This window comes from Pinus tabuliformis, chromosome 9 (genome assembly GCF_031772625.1).
Source record: "Pinus tabuliformis cultivar Carrire ecotype Pingquan chromosome 9, CPIR1, whole genome shotgun sequence".
Lineage (NCBI taxonomy): Eukaryota > Viridiplantae > Streptophyta > Pinopsida > Pinales > Pinaceae > Pinus > Pinus tabuliformis.
Window position 1 is genome coordinate 296011417 of NC_142307.1, and position 23949 is coordinate 296035365.

The 23949-nt window shown below is 39.7% G+C and overlaps 2 protein-coding genes across 2 annotated transcripts in view; one reads left to right on the top strand and one right to left on the bottom strand.

The window, feature by feature from the left end:
* The window catches only part of LOC149148369 (uncharacterized), an 87652-nt gene that overhangs the window by 62431 nt on the left and 1272 nt on the right, over positions 1-23949 (top strand). The window lies entirely within an intron of this gene.
* Positions 1-23949, bottom strand: part of LOC149148370 (uncharacterized) — a 243033-nt gene that overhangs the window by 34034 nt on the left and 185050 nt on the right. Inside the window, exon 2 of the mRNA XM_089441303.1 lies at positions 23554-23788. Within this exon, the coding sequence (XP_089297429.1) occupies positions 23554-23662 (109 nt within the window). The 5' untranslated portion in view covers positions 23663-23788. The remainder of the gene's footprint in view (positions 1-23553; positions 23789-23949) is intronic.

The window sequence follows — 23949 nt, forward strand, 5'->3', positions numbered from 1 at the left end:
ATGTCAGGTCCGTTAGTGAGCAATGGCTCGCCGAGCCAGAGGGGTCGTGCTCCGGGCAGCATGCAGAGCAGTTCACTAGGGAGTCCACTGATGGACAGTTCACACGATACCTCAGCTTCTACAGGTTCAGGTGCAGGGAGGAGGACAACAGACAGAGAGTCAGGAGTTCAGGCTACTGATGGTGATGAGGAGGAGGAGTTTCATTCTCCTATGGGAGAAGCATCCTCAGGGAAGAGGAAGCCCAAGTGGCTTCAAGACACCTTGAGAGATGCCACATCTGTTGCTGAGCCGAAGAGGCCGGTCAGAGAGAGTAGACCACCTGAGAGGTTTTGTAGCTATATGGCGATGGTTACCAGCATCCTTGACTCTGAGCCTTTTAGCTATGAGGAGGCAGCTAGCCAGCAGGTCTGGAGAGAGGCCATGCAGGAGGAGTATTCTTCTATCATGAAGAATGATGTTTGGGAGGTGGTGCCGAGGCCTGAGGGCAAATCCGTGGTTACTTCCAGATGGCTTTACAAGGTAAAGCATGCTGTAGATGGCAGCATTGAGAAATTCAAAGCAAGGTTTGTGGCTAGAGGGTTCTCCCAGGTAGAGGGAGTTGATTATAAGGAGACCTTCGCTCCCGTGGCTCGATATACTTCGATCCGCTCCATTATATCGATAACAGCAGAGATGGGTTGGAAGATCCACCAGATGGATTTGAAGACCGCATTTCTCAATGGCTTCATACAGGAGGAGGTGTACATTGAGCAGCCACAGGGCTTAGAGGTGCATGGGAAGGAGTCCCATGTGTGCAGACTGAAGAAGGCCCTTTATGGCCTGAAGCAAGCTCCCAGAGCTTGGTACTCCAGGATAGATACATATTTGCAGGGGATGGGTTTCACAAAGAGTGAGGCAGATCTGAACCTTTACTTTATTGTGATTGGTGAGGAGCCTCTCATTCTGGTGCTGTATGTGGATGACTTGGTCATTACAGGTGCAGAGAGACTCATAAAGTACTGCAAGAGAGATCTTGCGACGGAGTTTGAGACTAAGGACATCGGCTTGGTGCATTACTTTTTGGGTTTGGAGGTGTGGCAGGAGGAGGGGCATTTCTTCCTGGGGCAGGGGAAGTATATTGTGGACATCCTTAGCAGATTCCACATGGAGGATTGTAGACCCATGTGGACACCGATGATCACCAACTGGAAGAAGCTTCATGCTTCGGATTCCGAGTTGGTGGATCCCACATTGTACAGGCAGCTGATTGGTTCCTTGATGTATTTGGTCAACACTAGACCAGATATCTATTTTGCAGTCAACACGATGAGTCAGTTTATGTGTGAGCCTAGGAAGGTTCACTGGGTGGCTGCAAAACACATTTTGCAGTACTTGCAGGGGACAGTGGATTATGGTCTGGACTACAGGCCGGGAGATGGAGTGAGATTGGCAGGATACACTGATTCTGATTGGGCAGGTTGTGCTTCTGATAGGAAGAGCACTTCAGGGTGCTGTTTTGGGTTGGGTTCAGCAGTAGTGTCATGGTTCAGCCGGAAGCAGCAGTCAGTAGCACTGAGTTCAGCAGAAGCAGAGTATATGGTAGCCAGTCTAGCTAGTTGTGAGGCCATCTGGCTTCACAAGATGTTGTTTGGCTTACTTGGTTAGCCGTTGAGACCTTCAGTGATTTACTGTGATAATCAGAGTTGCATTAAACTCACGGAGAATCCAGTATTTCATGACAGGTCAAAGCATATCGGGATCAGATATTATTTCATCAGAGACTATGTTCAGAAGGGAGTTGTGAAGCTTAATTATATTTCCACTGATGAGCAGGTTGCATATATTCTTACCAAAGCCTTACCACAGGGCAAGCATGTCGACTTCAGAGACAAGATGGGTGTGGTGAGGAACACCTTCCTCGGTAAGAGGGAGTGTTGAAATTTGGTACCGGAGGACAGGTGGTTCCTTAAGGCTTTGATCTTTGGCCTAGGGAAAAGAATTCAAAAGAATTTAATTTTTCTTCTAAAGTAACTCTATAATTTTTATAAAGTTAAATCTAATTTAAAAGTGACTTTAAGTGATAAAGTTACTAAGTCTAATTTTAAAGTGACTTTTATAAAGTCAATGAAAAATTAGAAGGAAAAGTGACTTTGGAAATAAATGACTAAGTGGGTCTTTATTAAAGTGAGGTGAATTAAAAAATAGAAAATGAGATTTAAATGAGCATTTAATCTCAGCCATTGATCTAAATCTATTTCAGCCATTGGATTTAGGGATCACCCAAAAGTCACTTAGGGTTGATTAAGGGAGGAAAAGATCATTCATTCTTTCATGAGCAGATTGGGAGAAAGAGAGCAAGGGAGATTTCTGGACAGGAAGGAGAAGAAAGCAGCAGCTTGGCACACATACCAAGGCAGCACTTCAGCAAATCCGTACAGCTGAAAGAACAAGCAGAAAAAGGCAGATTTTTGCTGAGCAAACAGAGAAAAACTGATTTTTGGGCACGAATTTCGAGGAGGCAATTTTCTACACGGAAACCGAGGTATGTCCGTACAGCCGCCCATATAGTCCATACAGTTCGTATGTTTGTACGTCCGTACATCCATATGGTCCGTACAATTCATACAGCAAATTTCCAGATTGTCTGTTAGGCTGAAAAACAGATAAGTTTGCTGGCTGAAAAAATTGTTTTGCTGAAAATTTTCTCACTGTAAAAGGCATTTTCCAGAAATAAAGAAGAGCTCTCAAACTGGTTTTCCCCAAGAGTTGTAGGGGGTTTTTCCAGGGTCACATTGACCAAAAATCTCAGTGTTTAAATGTGTTTTAATGGCTGTTTGTTACTGCTGATTTTTATTTCTGCAATTTCCAGCATTCTGTAAAATTTCCAAAATTTGTGTTTTCAGCAAATTTATTTTTTTTTAGCTTGTTGAATGTATGGTTATGGGAAAGGGCATTTAACTACATGGGAGAAATAAGGTGAAACTGAAAACCGGGGTGGGAAACCAGAAATTTCTACAATGAACTAAATACTTCCCTTTATATATTAGGGGAACCAAGCGATTTAGCTCAAATTACGCTAAAAGTCCCTAAAAATAATAAATCCATGATACTAGGTGGATAGGTCATCAAATCAACCCTCAAAATAGCCTAAAATATGGAAAAACAATGATAAACATGAAAAATCTCTTAAAAAGGCCACACGTATGATTCTACAGGCCTAGAAAAGATGACATCATCCTCAAAAAAAATGTCTCTCCATTAAAAAGGTGCAACAAACAGTCCAAGGGGCTTGTCTCTTCATCAATGATCATGTCTCATCACCAAAAAGTGCCCTCTCAAACCCAACGTCATCCTCCTCAAGCCCCATGTCATGCAACAAGTACCACGTCATCTTGTAGGAATAACATCCTAGCTCCAATGGGCAACATCCACGGTGTCAAGGGTGGATGAGGGTCTCTTGAGATGTGCCAAGTCAACATCAAACGCAACGCCTTCCATCAACTATGCAACATCAATCATAAAGTGGAAGGTCTTCCAAAGGGCATGCAATTATCATCCATGAAGTGTAGGAGAAGCATCATCAATGTCCTCTAAAGGACCATGACAATGTCCAAATCATCATCAAGTACAAGCTCAAGGAATCAAGTAAGATCAATTAACATGGATGCAAGAGTCATTGGCCCATAAAAGGTGGACCATATTCAATGTTAAAGCCATGTAAGTATATCACACAAGGGTATATTTTTCAAACTTCACACTAGCTAAAAACTATATACAAGTTGCAAGATTTAGGTTTGGGAGGATCATCAAATGCCCCTATTAGGTGCTCCCAACCCTAGTGGGATGAACAATTCCTAGGTTGACCCTTCAATCAACAGGTGTGAATGATAAGTGATATGGTCTCAGGTGTACTTCATGAGAGGTGTAATAGTCTTATACATGGGTTTTGCAAGACCATCATTCATGAGGACCTTTGTGGAGAGAATGTTTGCGTCAATTGAGTTACCCTTCCCTCGACACTGTTTTTTCTTAACATTTTTCTTTGCTTTAATTGCCTTGGTCGGCAAGCTCATTAATTTCATTTAAATCCCCTTTTAAGATGGGTAGGTCATTGCTCATAGGGGTTGGGATGCTTTCTTTAAATACCTTTTACTTTGATAGGCATGATATGCATGGGACTTTTTATTTGGCTTTAATCGTCATCTATCCCTTGTCGTCATTATCATTTTAACATTTGGCACATGCTTTTAATTTCCTTCTTTTGCAATTACATTAACCTTTGGGCATTTCCAAGCCTCTTTTCTCATATGATGGGACAAAAAGGGAACCAATACGAGCCACTTGCAACAACCAAATAACATAAAGGAGAACGAATAAAAGAGATTGATGACAAATGTTAAATATGAAAGGATGTGGACACACCACCTTTATCAAGGCCTTTTGTTCATGCCCCTCCCAGATAGTGAAAGAAAATCCCCTAGGTACTTGCACTTTACTAGAAGGAAGAGATGACCACCAAAGTGATATAAGGCAACAAGTATAAAATCCAAGAATCATGATCCATTATTTGATTTCAACCCATGATCTTTACCTAGATGCCTACAACATTAAATATAAGCACTTTGTACGAAACAATGAACGTCAAGGTTATTGATCTATCTTTATAAAAAAAACATGATAATCAAGTGGATGTGTTAACCCATGGGTGGGTAAGAGGCATTTGAGAGGCTACTGTCTGGGAATCATGTGAAGTTGCCAGCTAGAACTCTACATCAGTGGGAGAAAATTTCTCCTATGGTTACCCCAGTATATACATGGGTAACATGGCCCACTTCATTGGCCCGATTGACGGTGCTAGAAAACCACCAACATAGAGGGGGTCTCCCCGATATGAAGTCCCAACTAGACCTCACAACGTTTGGGATAGGAGCCCCATCCTGGAAATAGAACCAGTTGCCATTATTATGTTCTTAAATATTTGCCTTGACTGCAATTTATAACATAAGAGAGCATGCATACAATTTTGAGATAAGCAAGTAAGGTTTGTGATATAAATAGTTGCAGTGCGCTCAAGGTACTTTCACGAAGGAGAAAAGAAAGAGTGAGCCTTTAGAAGAAAAGTAATAGTACTATCCTAATAAAGACACACATATGTAGCAAGAATCATTAATTAATTTACAAAATAGTTCACAAAGTAACAACGATCATGAAAGCAAATAAGGATGCAAGACACACACTTCAAAGATGTGTACCAAAGCCAACGAAATAGTTCATTTTCTTTAGCATATATAAAACACAAACATGCATCGCAAACATGAAAGAATAGTCTTACAACATTCACAATACATGCATGAAAGTGTGTCGACTTCGAGAGCTTCAAATCATTAAGTGAAAGTTCTAAGATACACAATTACAATATTGCATCACTAGCTCCAATAGTGGAATGTTAAGCCACTACTTGCTCCTCAAAAGAATGATCTTATCTCCTATGCCTAGCTTGAGAAGCCAAGGTGAAAATTCCTTTGCTTGAGCTATGAGGTTTTATTTAAAACATACGAGGTGACCTTTCACCTCGCATGTGACTCTTGACCTCCCTCATGACTCTTGAGCTCCCATATGACTTTTGAGCTCCTACATGACTCTTGGACTTCCTAGTGACTCTTTACATTCCATGTATGACCCTTAGAATTCCACACATTTTACATTTTCCAATTTTTGAAATTACATTATTACATTCCACCAATGATGTGGCAAAAATACATGAGACAAAACAACACTCTTGTGTTGACACTTTGAAGAGCTACAATTTGGCTAATGAGACTTCATTATAGTGTATCAATGCCAAGTTCTTCTCTTTACTACTATGCCTTCAAACCTTCATGATAGATCTTGCTTGTACTTCATCTTCACCATCCAAAGGGTCTGGTTATAGTAATAGAGTTTCTCGGATCATCTTGGTTTCCATCTATCTGTCATAGTTTAGAGTTCCTTTTGTCTCCTTGTATGATGGTCTCTTTGTGTCTTACCTCCATAAGTGTCTTCTTGCAATATTTCCTTGATGACCTCCCTAAACATTAACATCCATGTTAAGATGGTAGTACCTACAAGTGAAGTTCACTCATGGCAAGACATTATCAATCACAAAATCACCTAGTCTACCATTGTTTTCTCATGCAAGATGTTGATTGCGATGGGACAGTGCACAAGGACTAAGAGAGAGGCCTTCTTGGGCACAAAGCGCAACGTCAAAAGGCAGGGAGTGAAGGTCTAGGCACTCTGACTGTGCAGTGCACAACGACAAGAGAGAGGGGCAAGTCTTGGTCACAGTGGGCAAGTCAAGAGACAAGGGTGACAAGCTTGGGCACTGTGATTGTGCAATGCGCAGTGATTAAGGAGGGGACTCTAAGCATTATGCAGGTTACCACTACAGGGGTCATGAGATGGACCTATTGTCCTCTAGGAGTGTGCATTGTGCAACACAAGGCAGGGTTGATCACAGTTTGCGCAGTGGGCAAGTGTAAGCAACAAGGTTTGAGTGACTATGCTTTGAGGTTGTTCACTGCTCAATGAAGGAGGTTGTCTTCAAGATGGGTACAGTGAGGGTCTCATCACTAAAGCTTAGGAATGTGCAATGCGCTCATCACCTGGCTAGAAAGTTGAAGGTGCTCATAACTTATGCAAGATATGAGGACAAGGAAGAACTCCAAAATTGACTAAGTGTGAGATCAGCGAGGCAAGAGAGTAGGAGTAAGAGCATACCACAGGTCCTAAACATGATCACACACACATATACAATCAAGCACATGACAAGAAGATGCATAGTACCCAAAACCAACATGCATACAGTGACACAACAATAAAGCAACACTTATCTCGAAGTGAGACACCGAGTGTGTATCTATTTACAATACAAGTGTCGACTGCAACCAAAAGGTGCGTTATGCCATGGGAATGAGCCCAACACAGGTTCTAATGATAAATAGGATCAACTAATGCAAGAGAATGCATTGGAGCTGCCCCTTAAAAGTGCACCAGGGCTTCATTTAACAAAGACAATGCTTTGGGCTTCTTTAGAAAGGAACTTGAACACCCAGAAAATTTAGAGAACAGGCATAAAACAACTTTTATAACTTGAGACAATAGTTCACACAATCAATGGGAGGCTCCAAAATTTGAATGTAGGCAAAATTTGGAGAATGTTGTAGCAGCTACAACGGGCCCATCACAATTTTCTCTCACATCATTTTTTAGCATGTGTACAAGAGCATAAACATAGTAACTAACCAATTATCCAAAGTTGGACTAACATTGGAAAAAGAAATCTAGAAAATCACAGGAAGTCTTCAAGATCACTCCACAAAATATATTCATAAACATTGGTTTTAAGTTGATTTAACTGAAATATTTCTCTCTTTGTTCACTTCTCTCAAAGACTATAGTTTTTGATCTGCTCAATATAAATGTATTGATCATAGTTATATTTTTCTATTTGCATACAATTAATTATGGACAAAATTCAGATGTCTACTTTTATGAAATTTTGTAGTCATCTTTTTTGTACCTAGCTGGTGACTATTGGATTAGTCTTGTATGAGTTGGCTAATCATGCCACCTAGAATGCTCATCAACATCTACTTTTGTAATTTTGTTAGGTACAAAAAACTACCTGATTTTTTTCTTGAAAAAATGTGATTTATATAAAATTCATTTTTAACTATATCGAATTTCTTCCACAAAATCCTATGTCAGGTGCATGAGTTCTCAAATTCTCCACTTGGCCTATCGTTCATCGAAGGCCATTAACTTAGCTAGTCACTCTAGCCAAGCTTGATGTTGGTTCGTAGGGGTATCAAATCTCTCGAATTCTATGGATGTTAAATTTCCATGAACCTAGCACCTAAAATGCACAACTAGGAACTTAACACAATTAGTGGAAGCAAAATTACACCAATCTCAATCACATGTGACACATACAAATTTTTCCCAATCAATAGTTCTTCATCAATAACTCAATCAAAACTTACTTGGACTCCCATCCTAGGATAATGACCCAACTGAGAAAATTATAGTTACAACATACCCTGGATTTGATCCAGCCGATTAGGTGCTAGATCTGTCCTAAATCTCCTTAGCTGATCTAGATCTCTAGTGTTGCACTTTTGCAATTTCCTCGAACCCAACACACTAGAATGAAAGTCCTTTTCAGCTCACCACTGAGATGCTTCTCTAAATGTCTTATGTTGTTGTACTCTATGTCTTGCTCCTCTCTTTAGCCTTGCTTTTATAAATTTACATTGAGCTAAATCCCTAACCCTAATCTCCAAAGTGATTGATGACCAAGATTAGATCTCGCCTCACTTGAGATCAACAATTGATATTAAAAGATAATCATTAAAGTAAATACTTTACTTTTCCTAAGTTTTTGTAGCTCAATGGCTAACATAATTAATTATGTGCTTATTCTAAGTTAGACTAAGTCTAAGTTACAATAGCAACTTACTCATACTTAAGCAAGTGTCCTAAAGAGACTTTGGGCAACTTCTACACACCTAGACACTTAGGCATGTGCAAAAGTACATGCCCAAGCTACAAACATCAACACTCTCTCTTAGGGAATGAAGTACTTCTGCCACCTAAAACATGCTTTGATCTTAGAACTACATCGGCTACCATGGATACTACCTCTAAACTAGAAGCCTTCCCTACCACCTGTTTTGAAATTATCCTCGAAGACCTACTCCCCTTGGACTTGTTCCTAGAAGTTTCCTACTCCTGAACATCTTGTAAGCTCATCTCATAGCAAGAGATCTTCTTAACAGACTTGGAAGGATTTGTTGGTCGCTCCTCCCCACCTAAACCTGAAGGTTGACTTCCTCTGAACTACTCAACCTTCAGAGCTTCCTTCTCCTTGTTCTTTGTCATTACTCCACTTCTTGCCATTGCTCGAATAGGTTGGCACTTTAGCCTATATAGATTGCCCTCTCTAACTCCAATGGCATTGCCCTCATCTTAGTTAGATCCCATGGGTCCAATTAGTGCCTATCCATCCTAGAACACTAAACAAAACCCATTCTTTATCATAGATATTGAAAGAAAACTCCACCTGAGTTCTAGCATCCATAGCACATCCTTCACTTCCAACCTAGCTCCTGAATCAAGCCGAAATATCATTGTCCCACCACCCTTCACTATGTTTGGTATCAACATCAAACTCCACATGCAATCATGAGCCCCACTCAATCAATCTAACAAACAGCTCTCGTGCCCCTCTCCTTATGTTGCCTATTATAAGTCCTTCTAGCACCCATAAGAAAACTATTGGTTTATAATCTAGAAAGATCTTTCTTGTGGATCTCTCTCTCAGTCCTTTAAGCCACCCACTGAAATTAATCTGTTGCCAATCCCCTTGATAGGTATAATCTCTCTCTATCCCTTTAAGGGCTAACCTCCACCAATCTTGTTGACTTTTCTAGCAAAATTGAGCTACCTATCAATATTGTCACTTATACTCGTTGTCCACCACACTACTCCAACAAACATTGCTCCCTAAAATTCGCAGCCACCACACCCTATGGCTTTGACACTCCGCCCAACCTACACTCAGGAGCCTAGTCTCCTTGACCACCTGTTGGCTCACATTGTCGACTAAATCTCCTTGTTGGGGGCTATCCTTAACTACCAACATTTGTCTTGCACAACAACTTTTATTGCATGTGTTGCCTCCTCCGCCTTGTCAGTTGCAACAACGTCTTTGTTGTCAACTTGTGTCCACTCTTCTCTGCACCTACTCTCTTGTTGAAGTTGCTCACAAAACTTTGTGCACAACTGTCAATTGATGTTCTAGCCACGACCTGACTCACAACAGCTCCCTATACAAGCCCTTCTCTACCCATCCCTCTATTATGTACTCCAACCTACACCCACTTGTCAACTCCTCGTATTTTCCACACAACTCATGACCATGAATCTCCTCGCCCGCAACCTACCTACAATCCCTAACACCTCCACTAGCCCCTTGTTGGTCGAGTTTAACATTCCCCTAGCTATTAGCATGTTTCTTTCTACCCCACATAATCATTCCTGGACAGTAACTCCTCTAGTTGGTGGTTAGGTTGGTTTAACGTCCCACTCTCAGTTGTCGGCCACCAACCTTTTCTTCTTCTTTATTTAATTTATTAATTTAACTTTGAACTCAACCACCATAATATTCTCTTCAACCCGTACAAATGTGTTGTTTACTTTGGCCATTGTACGATGTACAACCTTCTAGCTCTCATCCTGAACAAAAATAAATAAATAAATCCATGCCTCGTACGATCATTTGCCAAACTTGGCCCCAATGATGCCTAAATGAACTCGGATTCCTACATGACTCAAGATCAATTCTCAGAGCTTTAGCTCTGATACCATAGTAAATTTTCGTGAACCTAGTGCCCGACACTTTATTAACCTAGCAAATTACAAATCTATTGAATAAATGTACAACTAGGTTCTTAACATAATTAGCGAAAGCAAAATCACACCAATCTCAATCACATGTGACACATACAAATTTTGTCCAATCAATAGTTCTTGATTAATGACACAATCAAAACCTACTTGGGCTCCCGTCCTAAGATAATGGTCCAACCAAGAAAATTATAGTTACAACATACCATGGATCTGATCTAGTTGATCAAGCCCTATATCTGACCCAAATCTCCTAGGCTGATCTGATCTCCAACGTTGCATTCCTGCACTTTCCACAGACCCAACACACTAGAATGGAAATCCTTCTCTACTCACCACTGAGATGCATCTTTCAATGTCTTCTATTGCTATATGGTGTGTCTTTCTCCTCTTCTTAGCCTCGCTTTTATAACTTTACATTGAGATAAATGCCTAACCCTAATCTCTAAAGTGATTGATGACAAAGATTAGATCTTGCCTCACTTGAGATCAGAAATTAATATTAAAACATAATCATTGAAGTAAATATTGTTCTTGTCCTAAGTTTCTTTAGCTCAATAGCCAACATAATTAAGTATGTGCATTTCCTAAGTTATATTGAGGCTAAGTTACAATAACAACTTACTCAAAACGAGCAAGTGTCCTACAAAGACTTCAGGCGATTTCTACACACCTAGACACTTAGGCATGTGCAAAAGTACATGCCCGCACTACAAATATCAACACTCCCTCTTAGCGATGGAGGCACTTCTGCCACCTACAACTGCATTTGTTCCCATCACTGCTCCCTCTAAACTGGAAGTCTTCTCGTCCACCTAATTCGAAATTATCCTCAAGACCTACTCCCCTTGGACTTGTTCTTAGAGGCCTCTTGCTCCTAAAAATCATATAAGGTCATCTCTTCCTAAGAGAACTTCTTGACAATCTTGGATGGATCCACTAACTGCTCCTCCCCACCTAAACTTGAAGGCAAACTTAAAGGTTGACTCGCTCTAAACTACTCAACCTTCAAAGTTTCCTACTCTTTGTTCTTTTTCACTACTCTGCTTCTTGCCATTGCTCGAATAGGCTAGCACTTTAGCCTATACAAGTTTCTCTCTAACTCTAATGACATGGCCCTTGTCAGAATTAGATCCCATGGGTCTGATCAGTGCCTGTCCATCCTAGAACACTACACAAAGCCCCTTCCCTATAATAGATACTGCAATTGAACTCCACTTGAATTCTGGCACCCATAACACATACTTTATTTCCAACCTACCCCCTTTATCAAACTGGAATATCAATATTCCAACCTCATTCACTACATGTTTGGTATCAACACCAAATGCCACATACAATTCTAAGTCCCGCTCAGTTAGGCTATTAAATAGCTCTCGTGACCCTCTCCTTATGTCCCATGTGGTAACTTCTTCTAGCACCTTGTTGGTTTATAGATTTACAAAGATCTTCCTTGTGGATCTCTCTTGGTCCTTTAAGACACCTACTGAAATTAATCTACTACCGATCCCCCTAATTGTTACAATCTCCTTCTCTCCCTCTAAGCCTTAAGGGCTAACCTTCGCTAATCATGTTGACTTTGTTGGCAAAACTAAGCTAGCTATCGGTATTGTCCCTTGTACCCATTGCCCACCACATACTCCAATAGTTGATGCTCTCTACAATCCCCTAACGCCACACCCAGTGGCTTTGACACTCAATCTGGCCCGCGCTCCAACGACCAGTTCTTGCAACCACCTATTGGTTCACATCACCAGGTTAATCTCCTCGCTAGGGGTTGGCCCTAGCTGCCGATAGTTGTATTACTCAACACCTTCTACAATGTGTGTTGCATCCTCCACCTAGTTAATTGTGACTTCCTCGTTTCCAACCTACGTCCACTGGTCTTCACGCCTAGTCTCCTTACTTACACTTTTCACGAAACTCGAACAATGTCCCAGCCACGACCCAACTCGCGACTGCTCCCGACACGGGGCCCTTCTCTAAGCATCCCTTTGTCGCATACTTGGAACCAGAACCACACTTGTCAGCTCCTAGTGTTTTCCATGCAACTCACAACTACAAATCTCCTCACCTAGGACCTACGATCCCTTGCACCTCCACTAGCCCCTTGTTGGTCAGGTTTGATAGCCCCTTGGCTATCGACCTGTTTCTTTCTACCCCGCATAGTCTTTCCTAGTTATACATACAATACCATGGGTCATTACCATGGTTCCCTCATACCATCAACTAATACCATGGGCCCATTACATTATTATTAACTACTTGTGGTCCCTTACATGATATGGGTTAACCACCTTATTTATTACTATGGCCCATCCCATTATTACATTATTACCTTGGGTACCTCCCTTGGTACCCCATATTAACCCCCCTAGGTATATAACAACATTCAACTCAATAATATCATTGTGTCTTAGTAGACATAGGGGGTCTTGTGTCTTCAAGGAAGTTGGTTTCCTATGTTTTGAATTAATGTACTTATTAAGGTTTTGAATGATTTTAATGAGAGAAGCTAGAATAGGGATTTAATTAAGTATAGTGAGGCATATTAGTAAATATTATTGAATGTAGGAGAACATGAGAGAATCAGGATAGTTGAGAGATTGAGAGATTTGAGAATGAATTGCAAAACTTAGATTAGGAGTTAGTTCATGATTTTTTGGATCGTTGGGCAATAGTGACCATGTAAAGGATGAAGCTGGAAATGAAGAGCATTGTGATAAGACACTTGCTAAATGTAAGGAGGAAATTGAATTGGTGGAGAGGTTTCTAGGAGGAAATGGAAATAGAAAAGAAGTGGTGACAACAGTACTTAACAATAGCAGAGGGTCTTTAAAAGACATGGAGACAAAAGAGTGTTTTGGTTCACAAACCAATAGTTTTTTTTGCAGGAACAATGCATAGAATGAATGAGTGTGATGTTGTGATCGAAGAAATTGAACAAGATTTATTTGGGGATGAAATGGAAGTTCAAAAGCAACAAGAGGGTAAGGATGTAACAATGATCATAAGGAACCAGCAACTACAAAGTGAAGATAACCAGTAGAAGATTAAAGGCAAATTTAGAGAAGAGACTATGTTAGCTGAAAACATAGTAAAGGATCACCATTCCATCATGATGATAGGCACAGTGCAGATAACTAGGGAAGTTGTTGAGGTAGTCAATCAAGAAGAAGGACTAAACTCTGATCAAAGGATTAGTGAATGGGAGAAAGAATTGGAGCTACTGGAGAAATGGCTGAAAGCACCAGTAGGGAAGAAAGAACATGATAAATATTGCAAAGGATATGCAAGAGAGGAAGAGGAAAGAGTCCAAAAAAGAAGTGAGTTAGACATAGAAATCAAATTGATGATGGATTTGACGAGAAAAGAGTCTCAAAGGGAGAAGACAACAAAAAGAAAGCAAAGCGGCAACAAGAAAAAGACAGCAGTAGACTGTGAAAGCATAGCTAGTGGGGCAATGTAGCATAAAGTGTGGAGACCTGGAGAACAACAACAAACAACAACAGTAGCCAAGGACAGACTACAAAACAAAGTATGGGATCCAGGAGGACACAAATCAAAATCACATGATCAGGAGACCATGATTATTTTCAACCTTGAGATTTTGATGCAAGAGCATTCAACTCAATAATATCATTGTGTCTTAGTAGACATAGGGGGTCTTGTGTTTTCAAAGAAGTTAGTTTCCTATGTTTTGAATTAATGTAATTATTAAGGTTTTGAGTGATTTTAATGAGAGAAGTTAGAATAGGGATTTAATTAAGTATAGTGAGGCATATTAGTAAATATTCTTGAATGTAGGAGAACATGAGAGAATTAGGATAGTTGAGAGATTGAGAGATTTGAGAATTAATTGCAAAACTTAGATTAGGAGTTAGTTCATGATTTTGTGGATTAGAGAGGATCCTTAGAGATGAGGAAGAGAATTTAGGATTTTGTTGAGAAGATTATGGATCTAAACTAGGGATTGGTTGTAGAATCCTTTTGTATAAATATAAGCCTAAAAGGCGTAGTCAGAGGTTAGCTAGTTAGTTGGTTAGGTCGAGAGTTAGATAGATTTGATTGTAAGCCTACGACAAGTAGGAAAACAGAGGCCACTGATTAGAACATCAGGCCAGAGAGACATAGAGTCTCATTATGTAATCATTTTTTTTTTATATATATATACAGAGATTCAATTCCTAAACTATGTAAGTGCGTGGTTTGAGTATTGAATGATAAATTATGTGTGAATTAGAGGTTCTGCACAGTATATGTATGCAGGTGGAATTCGGGAAGAATGCAAAAAGAAGTGAGGATGAAGGATCATGTCATTGAATCCAATTGAAGGATCAAAGTAAAGTTTGGGAGTGACAGTGGTTAAGGAATACGCAGAGTTAAGGTCAGGAGAGAGTTATGTGGAAGAACAGTGAAGGACCAGAACCCGGAAGAAAGTTGAAACCACAGAAGAACATTGAAGGGATGACATAAAAACAAAGTAAAGAGAAGGATGAAGAAGTGAGGTAACGATGCCTAAGTGTCATTGGATCTAAAGATCAATGAACGAGGCTGAAGGCAATGGGCGACCAAGATTAAGTCGTACAACATAAGAGAAAGAAATGAACGACGAAGATTAAATCCAAGTACTTGTGAAAGGTTAATTGTGGGAATCAATCTGGATCATCAGATCGACAGATTTGGTAGATCGACGGTGATAAAAAACCGCAGCGGGGGTAGGAGAGAACAAATTCCCTTGATCATGGCTGAACTCCCGTACTAAATCATAGTCGTCGATCCCACAGTCAATCCTTATGTCACAATCAACTGTGGTGTTAATTTGGTTGATAACACGCATGCTAGTTGAAGGGCTGCAGACCGTAGGATTTAATGGCCTCCGTCATCCAACGGATATCGGGCCATAAAGAGATCGGACTTTAACTTCAAGGGCGGACCCAAACATTTATAGATTATGGTTTTATAATCCTTATCGGTTCCGTAAGGCCGATTAAACATTGTGCAAGTGGTCCGTGTGATATCGTTGTGGATTGTCAGATCAAATGGGTTTTGATCTATGACGCAGGATCACCAAGCAGCTCTGTTGATCAGGAAAGACATCAACCATCGGATTAAAGGCAAGATCGACAGTGGAGATTGAAGCCGATAAGGCTTGGGCCAGAGCTGATTTGAGAAGGTTATAGGCGCAATTTTATTTTAATTGGAGTCCGGTTGTGTTATCGAATATCACATGTGAGAGGAGGAGTCTTAGGAATGCGATGGAGTCACATGTTGGTGTGATGCGATATTGCGACAACCGTTGATCTGATGGACGAAATCAACAGTGGAAAAGGGCAATCGCATATCGCAAATCAGGAGTTCTGAATGCATATTCTATTGTGTCCTTTGAAACTCTGTGATTGCGATATATGATGAGTTGGCACGTAGAGTGGGGTTTGGTTAATATACGTGGTTATAGAATTAACCAAAGTTATTATAAAGGATGAAGGGTTGAGTTATAAGTTTCTGCGAAAAAAGATTAACTAAGGATCAGATTGGGGTTAGTTGTTGAATCGATCCACATGAGATTTAATTAAGGGGCCTTAAACCTTAATTTATGAAGGTTTGACTAGGCAGGTCATTGAAATTCCTGGGATAGATGAGATTCTGCATTTTATATGCATATTGTGGGTATTGCAGGTTTTTCCTGTGTCATTTAATAATAAAATAAATGAGGTTTTTATTTTTATTTTTTTGAAAGGGATATAATTGAGTGGTTAACAAGTGGGGATATTCGTTTTTAATTGTTATTTACACATGTTTATTGGGACACATTGTTATTAATGGAAAAATCATGTCACTTAAAATTGTTTAATCTTTCTACATAGCACTTTCACATGTAACTCAATGGATTTATTTAAATCCAAGCTCAGAAGGCTTCCAAACAAGCAAACTGGAAAAGTTCACAGTCCTGGCGCGACTGTTAGGCTGTAACTCGCGCTATTAAGGGATTAGCGTGAGTTGCTTTTGTGCAACATGCGCCCACTGGCGCTACTGTCAGGGAAGAAATCACGCTAATAAAGTTTGCTAGCTTAAAAATAAAAACAAGCAGTCCAGGGCTTGATCAACAGTATCCAAACAGACCAGGCAGCAAGAGACAACTTAAAAATTCAACCCAGAAAGCTTATCTAAGCAAGCAAACAAGAGAAAACCAAAGTGCAAGACAAACTCCAAGCTGTTCGGTTCATAAACCAAACCGGAGATTGACTGAAGTGGCGTTGATCTACTTCGCTAATGCAGAGCAATAGGGTTTCAAAGGCTACCTGGCCATACTTCAGGCTTCGTCCAAAGTTTACGAATCAAACAACAAATAGAATCCTGGGTTCGATCCCCAGCGGAGTCGCCAAATTGCTGGAGAGGTAAATCCCCTCTGCGGACAGAGGCGATCCCACTAGCCCAAAATGGGTCTAGCAACAATCAAACAATGATATCACGCAAGTTCCTAATTGCAAATTAAAGGTGGATTATAAGAGCCTACTTGGATTCCAACGCTAGTGTTGTAGAAGAGTTGACACTCTCGTTCCTTTGCTTCGGCCGGTCACGATCCTCACGATCTCCGTGAATGGACACCTGCACATGCAAAGAACGACACGAATACAAGCATAAAATCCAATAGGTGCAATTATATATCGGTCAGAAAAGATATAACTCAAACATCTTCATAATGAACAACAAGAATGGAACCATAATGATAGTCATCTATTATTGATAATCAACAAAGGAGAATACAACCAAAGTTCTGACGTCAAATCCTCCTTTGGCTGGATGATCAGCTACATATGTCTTGCAAAGCTTGCCGGGATTGGGATCAAGCCTCTCTCTCTTTGATTATGAATGCAAAGAAGACTCTTACAACAATCTCTTAGACTTCTGACAGTATAATTCTCCCTATGCTCAAAAACTAGCTTGTCAAATGCACCAGAACAAGCTTTTATAGATGGAGGAGGAGGAAGAGATACAATGAATCCAGACATCCATGGGATAAGCATTATCCTCGAAAAGCTATTATGGATAGAGATACGATGAATCTCGACATCCATGAGATTGGCATTATCCTTGAAAAGCCTCATGAGTTGAAAGGAAAAAACTTTCGGGCGTGCGTTTGTTAAAAAGCTTTCCCAAACTTGATTGGCGCGGGTAAGACTCTGAGACAGAGCGGCAATGGGTGCGCCCTCTTTGGAGAATTTCCCCCATTGGCGCGGGTGATACACTGGCGATCTGCGCTAATGGAAAAAGGAGACTTTTTAAGGATATTCTGCAGGAGATGTCTTCAAGGCATATGAAGTCCATACTTAGGGGAACATAATGCAAGTGTTTTCAAGTTATGTCACTTCTCACAGGTCCCGAAATGAGTCCTCCAAAGTGTGGGAAAGGGGTAACAGGGACGGTGACCAATGGTGACAAATTACTGTGTAACAGAAGGAGTAGAAGTCCTTTTGGCTATGTTTTTTTCTTTAGCAGGAGGAGCAATAGACTTATGATTTTGACTTGTTGGAGGAGTATCAACAGGTACTTTACTTCTCGCACTAACAGGTAGGTCTTATTCTTCTTCCTCATTTTTTGATGAAGTTAAAATAAAGTCCCACAATCCATGAGCTTCTTCTAATTCTTCCTCTTGGGACTCTTCTACAAATAGTCATGTTTCTTCCTCTTCATCATCCTGGTCAGATTCTGCATTTGAGATGATGGCAGGTGGTTGTGATTGGGATGGCTAATTTTTTCTACAAGGTCAAAAAGGCTTTTTGGATGATTCAACAACATGTTTCTTGATCTCTAACATATCGTTTGACATAGTTTTGACAACATTTTGTAATCCTTCTAGATCGAAACGATCTTTAGGATATTTCTTCTTTGTTTCATCCTTGAAAGTGACCTTTTTAGTTTGCTTCCTTTCCTCCATAGTTTTTTTCTTCTCAAGGGAAAGGATTCTCTTTTCTACAGATAAGGCCTCTTTCATATTATCAGATAATGACATTTTGTTTTCCCTATCTACGAATATTGCAATATTTGAAGGGAGGGCACTAATGTACCATTCAACTTGTACATCTACTCCAAATCTAGAAGTATCTGGGATTTTGTTCAGCAACTTGTTAAACCTTGAATTGAAATCCTTAATCTTTTAATGATTTGACAAATCATTAATCAAAGTGGTGGTGGTTCGATCTTCCCCAAATTTGAGTAAGAATTATTCTTCAAGCATATCCCAATTAGTTATAGACCCAGACAGAAGAGAGAAATACCATGACCATGCCTATCCTTCAAAATTATAAGGAAAACGTCTAACAAAAAAATCTTCTTGAGTGACTCCATTTAAATTTATGGCCAACATAAAATAATGAAGATGTTCCTCTACAAGGAGGCCATCTTCAGGATTGTATTTAGGAATCCATCTTTCTGGGTGTTTAGGCTGATTATGTAGTGGTGGATCCATATGAACTACCCCATAATTGTTCCATGGTATGTTTGTCATCCTGGGACTTATAGGAACATAGGATGTTTTAGAAGATGTGGAGGATAAAGAAGATTGGGCAGTGGAAGATGATGTCGTGGTGCTACTAATTATAATAGCACCAAACGATTGTGGTTGAGAAATGGATGGGATGAGAGGTTGATAAGAAGAAGGTAAAGAGGTAGAAGTAGAAGTAGAAGTAGGACCGAGAGAAGGAGTAAGAGGGGGAGATGATGATGTGATCTCACTAGCAGAAGAGTGATTTTTTGGTGTGATTTCCTTTCTCCAATGAGTGGTTAATGGGAATTAAAAAGGTTTGACTCCAAGCTTTTCACTCTAGGATCTAGTTATTACACCGAAAGACTGTAAAGAGGATGTAACACTTCCTTCCGATATGTATGGTTGAACATATTTTTCTCCAGAAATAGATATTTCCTCTAATTTATGGATTAAAGACTGAAATTCAGGGGGCTCTAAAAGTGGAAGTGTGCTAGGAGTGTTGGTGGTTGTTTTAGCAACTTCAAATAATGGAATTGGAGATTAAGAATGTGATCTATAAGTTGGTGGTGATCTTGAGGGGGATTGACTCTTTGAATGAACTTTTAATTTTAGAGAGGGCACCCTTCTATCTGATGAAGTGCCTTGAAGCACTATAATCGATAAGCCAGATTCCCAAAGAATCTGAAGGAGAGGGCCGATACAAGATAGCGCTTCTTTATCTTATCAGAAACAATATTTGATTCTTCATACCTGGGGTTCCTTGCTTTCTCTGAAGAGTCAGCCATTTCCTTGATGATCTGCATTACCTGTCATTCCTCTGATCATTGAAGATGACCCCGTAATGATTGTTATCATCATCAAGTGATGTGTCCCTGACATTCGGACACTCCTTCGCATAATGGTCGAACTTATTGCAACCAAGGCATCTGCCTTTCCTTCCACCCTTAGATCTGATGTTTCCATTGAAGTGATCTTTAGGTAGGCCATCAGAAACTTCTACTACCCCATTCTGATAATACTCTCTGCTTCGACTTCACCCTCAGTGAATTTGAAGAGGGATGAGGAATCCACACCAACTCAGTGGGTGGAATGGCCTCTCCAATCGCTGCCAACTCATCTCTCACATTAGTAATCCGCACCAACTCAGTGGGTGGAATGGCCTCTCCAATCGCTGCCAACTCATCTCTCACATTAGTAATCTTTGTGAGATATCCAGCTGCACTATCATTACCCATCTTAATGTTCTTCAGCTTCTCCTTCAGGACATCTTCCGGTTCTCATTGGTACTCTGGTAGAGATTGGACAATGCTGTCCACAACTCATGGGCATTGCTCTTTCCTCTCACATGAGGAATGCAATGGTCTTTAATTCCGTCTAGAATCAACCTCTTACCCTTGTTGTTCTTTTTATTATAAGATGTCAACTGAGTAGCATCAGTAGGCACAACAACAGGGTTCTGTGTGGTATGCACCATGATATCCCAGACTTCTGCCTCCTCAAAGATACTCTGCATTCTCTCCTTCCAAACGCTGTAATTTGTATGCCCATCCAACCTATCCTCCACCCTCAATCCCAATGACATCATGTTGTCCTAAAACTGAAAAATAACACTGCTGTAGTAAAGATAAAACTGTTGTTTATGAAAAAAAATCAGCTTGCTGGAATTTTCTGAGTGAAAAATCAGCAGCTGTAATTTTTCCTTTTGCTGTCCCAAACTGTCCTTCAGCACTCAAGCTCTGATACCATGTAGAAATTTCTCATTTCCCACCCCGGTTTTTAGTTTCTCCTTATTTCTCCCATATAGTTAAATGCCCTTTCCCATAACCATACATTTAACAAGCTGGAAAAAATAAATTTGCTGAAAACACAAATTCTGGAAATTTTACAGAATGCTGGAAATTGCAGAAATAAAAATCAGCAGCAATAAACAGCCATTAAAACACATTTAAACACTGAGATTTTTGGTCAATGTGACCGTGGCAAAACCCCCTACAACTCTTGGGGAAAACCAGTTTGAGAACTCTTCTTTATTTCTGGAAAATGCCTTTTTACAGTAAGAGAAATATTCAACAAAATCAACAAGAAAAATTTTACAACTTATCTCCGCCCTGCTGAAACTCCGCCCTGCTGAAACTCCGCTGCTGATACTCCACTGCTGAAACTCCGCTGCTGATACTTCGCTGCTGAAACTCCGCTGCTGATACTCCGCTGCTGAAACTTTGTTGCTGATACTTTGCTGCTGAAACTCAATTGCCGATACTCCGCTGCTGAAACTCCACTGCTGAAACTCCGCCGCTGATACTCCGCTGCTGATACTCCGCCGCTCACTGTCCAGAAATCTCCCTTGCTCTCTTGCTCTCCTTCTCTCAATCTGCTCATGAAAGAATGAATGACCTTTTCCTCCTTTTCCTCCTTTAATCTAACCCCAAGTGACTTTTGAGTGATCCAAGTGACTTTTGGGCGATCCCTAAATCCAATGGCTGAAATAGATTGAGATCTAAGGCTGAGATTAAATGCTCATTTAAATCTCACTTTTTATTTTTTAATTCACCCCACTTTAATAAAAACCCACTTAGTCATTTATTTCCAAAGTCACTTTAAAATTAGACTTAGTAACTTTATCACTTAAAGTCACTTTTAAATTAGATTTAACTTTATAAAATTATAAAGTCACTTTAGAAGAAAAATTAAATTCTTTTGGACACTTTTCCCTAGGCCAAAGATCAAAGCCTAAGAGAACCACCTGTCCTCCGGTACCAAATTTCAACAAACCATGCTCTACATTTTCATCTGAAAAGCTTCTTCCTCAGGTATAATCTGATAGTTACATATTACTATTCACATGTTCGTCGAGCAATCCTGGTCTTCTTAAGTGGTTACATCACTTATATGTAAAAACACCTTCATCACTTAAATTATGCAAGAGCTGCACAATCTCTAGCCTCCTACTGACTAATTTCATCATGGCCTGAGGTCAACTTCTTCTCCTTGCATTCCATGATCACAAATAAATCTTTATTCCAGTGAATGGAAACTCAGCATCAACAAAAAACTGGCAGGTGTCATCAACTCAGGAAGTCAGCAAAATCAGGAAAAATTGGTAAAAAATCGGCGAAACTTGGCAAATATAAACTTCAACCGGAAAAACTAAGAAAAACCAGCAACCTGAATAACTCCTGAAAATTTGGAATAATCAGGAGAAATAGGAAAATTCTACAACACTGCTCTATTTAACAAAAACATCTTAATTTGGAGTTTTTAAAAGTAAAACCTACTAGCATCAACTTGTTCACAATCCTCTGATATTCTGCTGCAACTATTGTGGCTCCGTCTATATCTTGAAACTCTTTAAAGAAGGTTTACCTCTGCTTGCAATATTCAATATTGATGAGAAAATTTTGATCCAGACTAATTATTCGACTAAACTAAACATGTCTTAGATATTATGTTTAAGCATTGAGTACAGAGTGTGACAGAGAGTACAAAGAGGAAAAGATAACCTAGAAAGTTTCTAAAAGGATTCTCACTAGTTGAATAAATGAGTAGGATGCAGGATGCCATGACATGCTGTTTCAATTTACAAGTCTTCCAATGGAATTACGATACATTTTGCCTTCCCATGATAGCTCCAAGAGAGTATTTACAAAATATGGAGTATTTCATTTGATTAGCCTTATAACATACTAACAAAGACTAGGAAAGGACACTTCAGAACACTAAAGCAAATATATTGGACTGTTAGTTTTGGTGGGATATTTAGTTTGGCAACTGTGCTTGCCCCATTTAAAGTGCATGATGAAAGTCATATGCCGATTGAAAGATTAATATCTAAAACAAATGTAATAAGACAAATAAATTTTTATTGACGTATCCTACACATGCATGCCTAAAATGGTGGTACAATGACAATAAAACAAATGCCTATGGATATATTCTAGAAATAAGACCAAAACAACATAATGGAAGAATGACCCTGTACAAAGATAGCATGGAACAGAAAGTCGTCCATGCCTGGGGAGCTTGAAGTTAAAGCACTTAGCTACAATGATCCTACCAGGACACAATTTTATGGTTCATAAATTATTCTGCCTTCTCTTAGTCTGCATGTACTAAAGCATTATTGGAATGTACTTCATGGCTGCCTAATGCTGAACCAATGGAATATTGAGTCCTATAGAGAGATAGAATGGAACGTACTGCCACCCTTGCCTAGGAAACATGAATTTTTGGCAGTTGGCTACAATGATCCAACCAAGGTACTGTGGTTTAATTTTAATGGTTCATATATTACTCTGCCTTCTGCAATTAATCTGCCATGTACTAAAGCCTTATTGAAGTGGAATTCACAGCTGCATAATGCTGAAATAGTGGAAGAATAGACCTAATATAGATATACCATGGTAAATAGGGCTATCCTTACCTGGAAAACTTGAAGTTTTAGCACTTAGTTACAATGATCCAAACAGGGCACTGTGGTTTAATTTTTTAAAGTTCATATTGTATTCTGTCTTTCTGCAGTTAGTCTGCATGTACTAGAACCTTAATGGAGTGCACTTCATAACTGCATAATGCTGAAAAAAGAACAAAAATACCAAAAGCAAGGAACAAATAAATAGCAAAAATAATAGAACACGTACGTTTGTAGGAACCACTTGTGTAAAAGTCTCCTAGCTTCAGAAAAGACCTCTGGAGCAGCGGCCAAGCTGATAACCATTGAATTCCAAGCATATCTATGCTGCAATTCATTCTTCACATGTAACAATGGCCTTTTTACAGCTTCCAATAAAAGATTTGACATATCCTTCTTCAAAAGAAGAGGTTGAAAGCACCATGCGAGTAATCTGTGGCCAGCCAAAAGTAGTCCTTAAAATTCTGCTCACCACAACATGACAAACAATCAGATATTGCTGATTATGAACCTCTGAAATTTTGAATCTAATTAGTCATTACAAGTAAAATAATTTAAAACTAGTTTAAGTGAATGTTACTAGAAACTGCCAAAACAACAAAAAAAGGGTGCAATGAAGTTACAA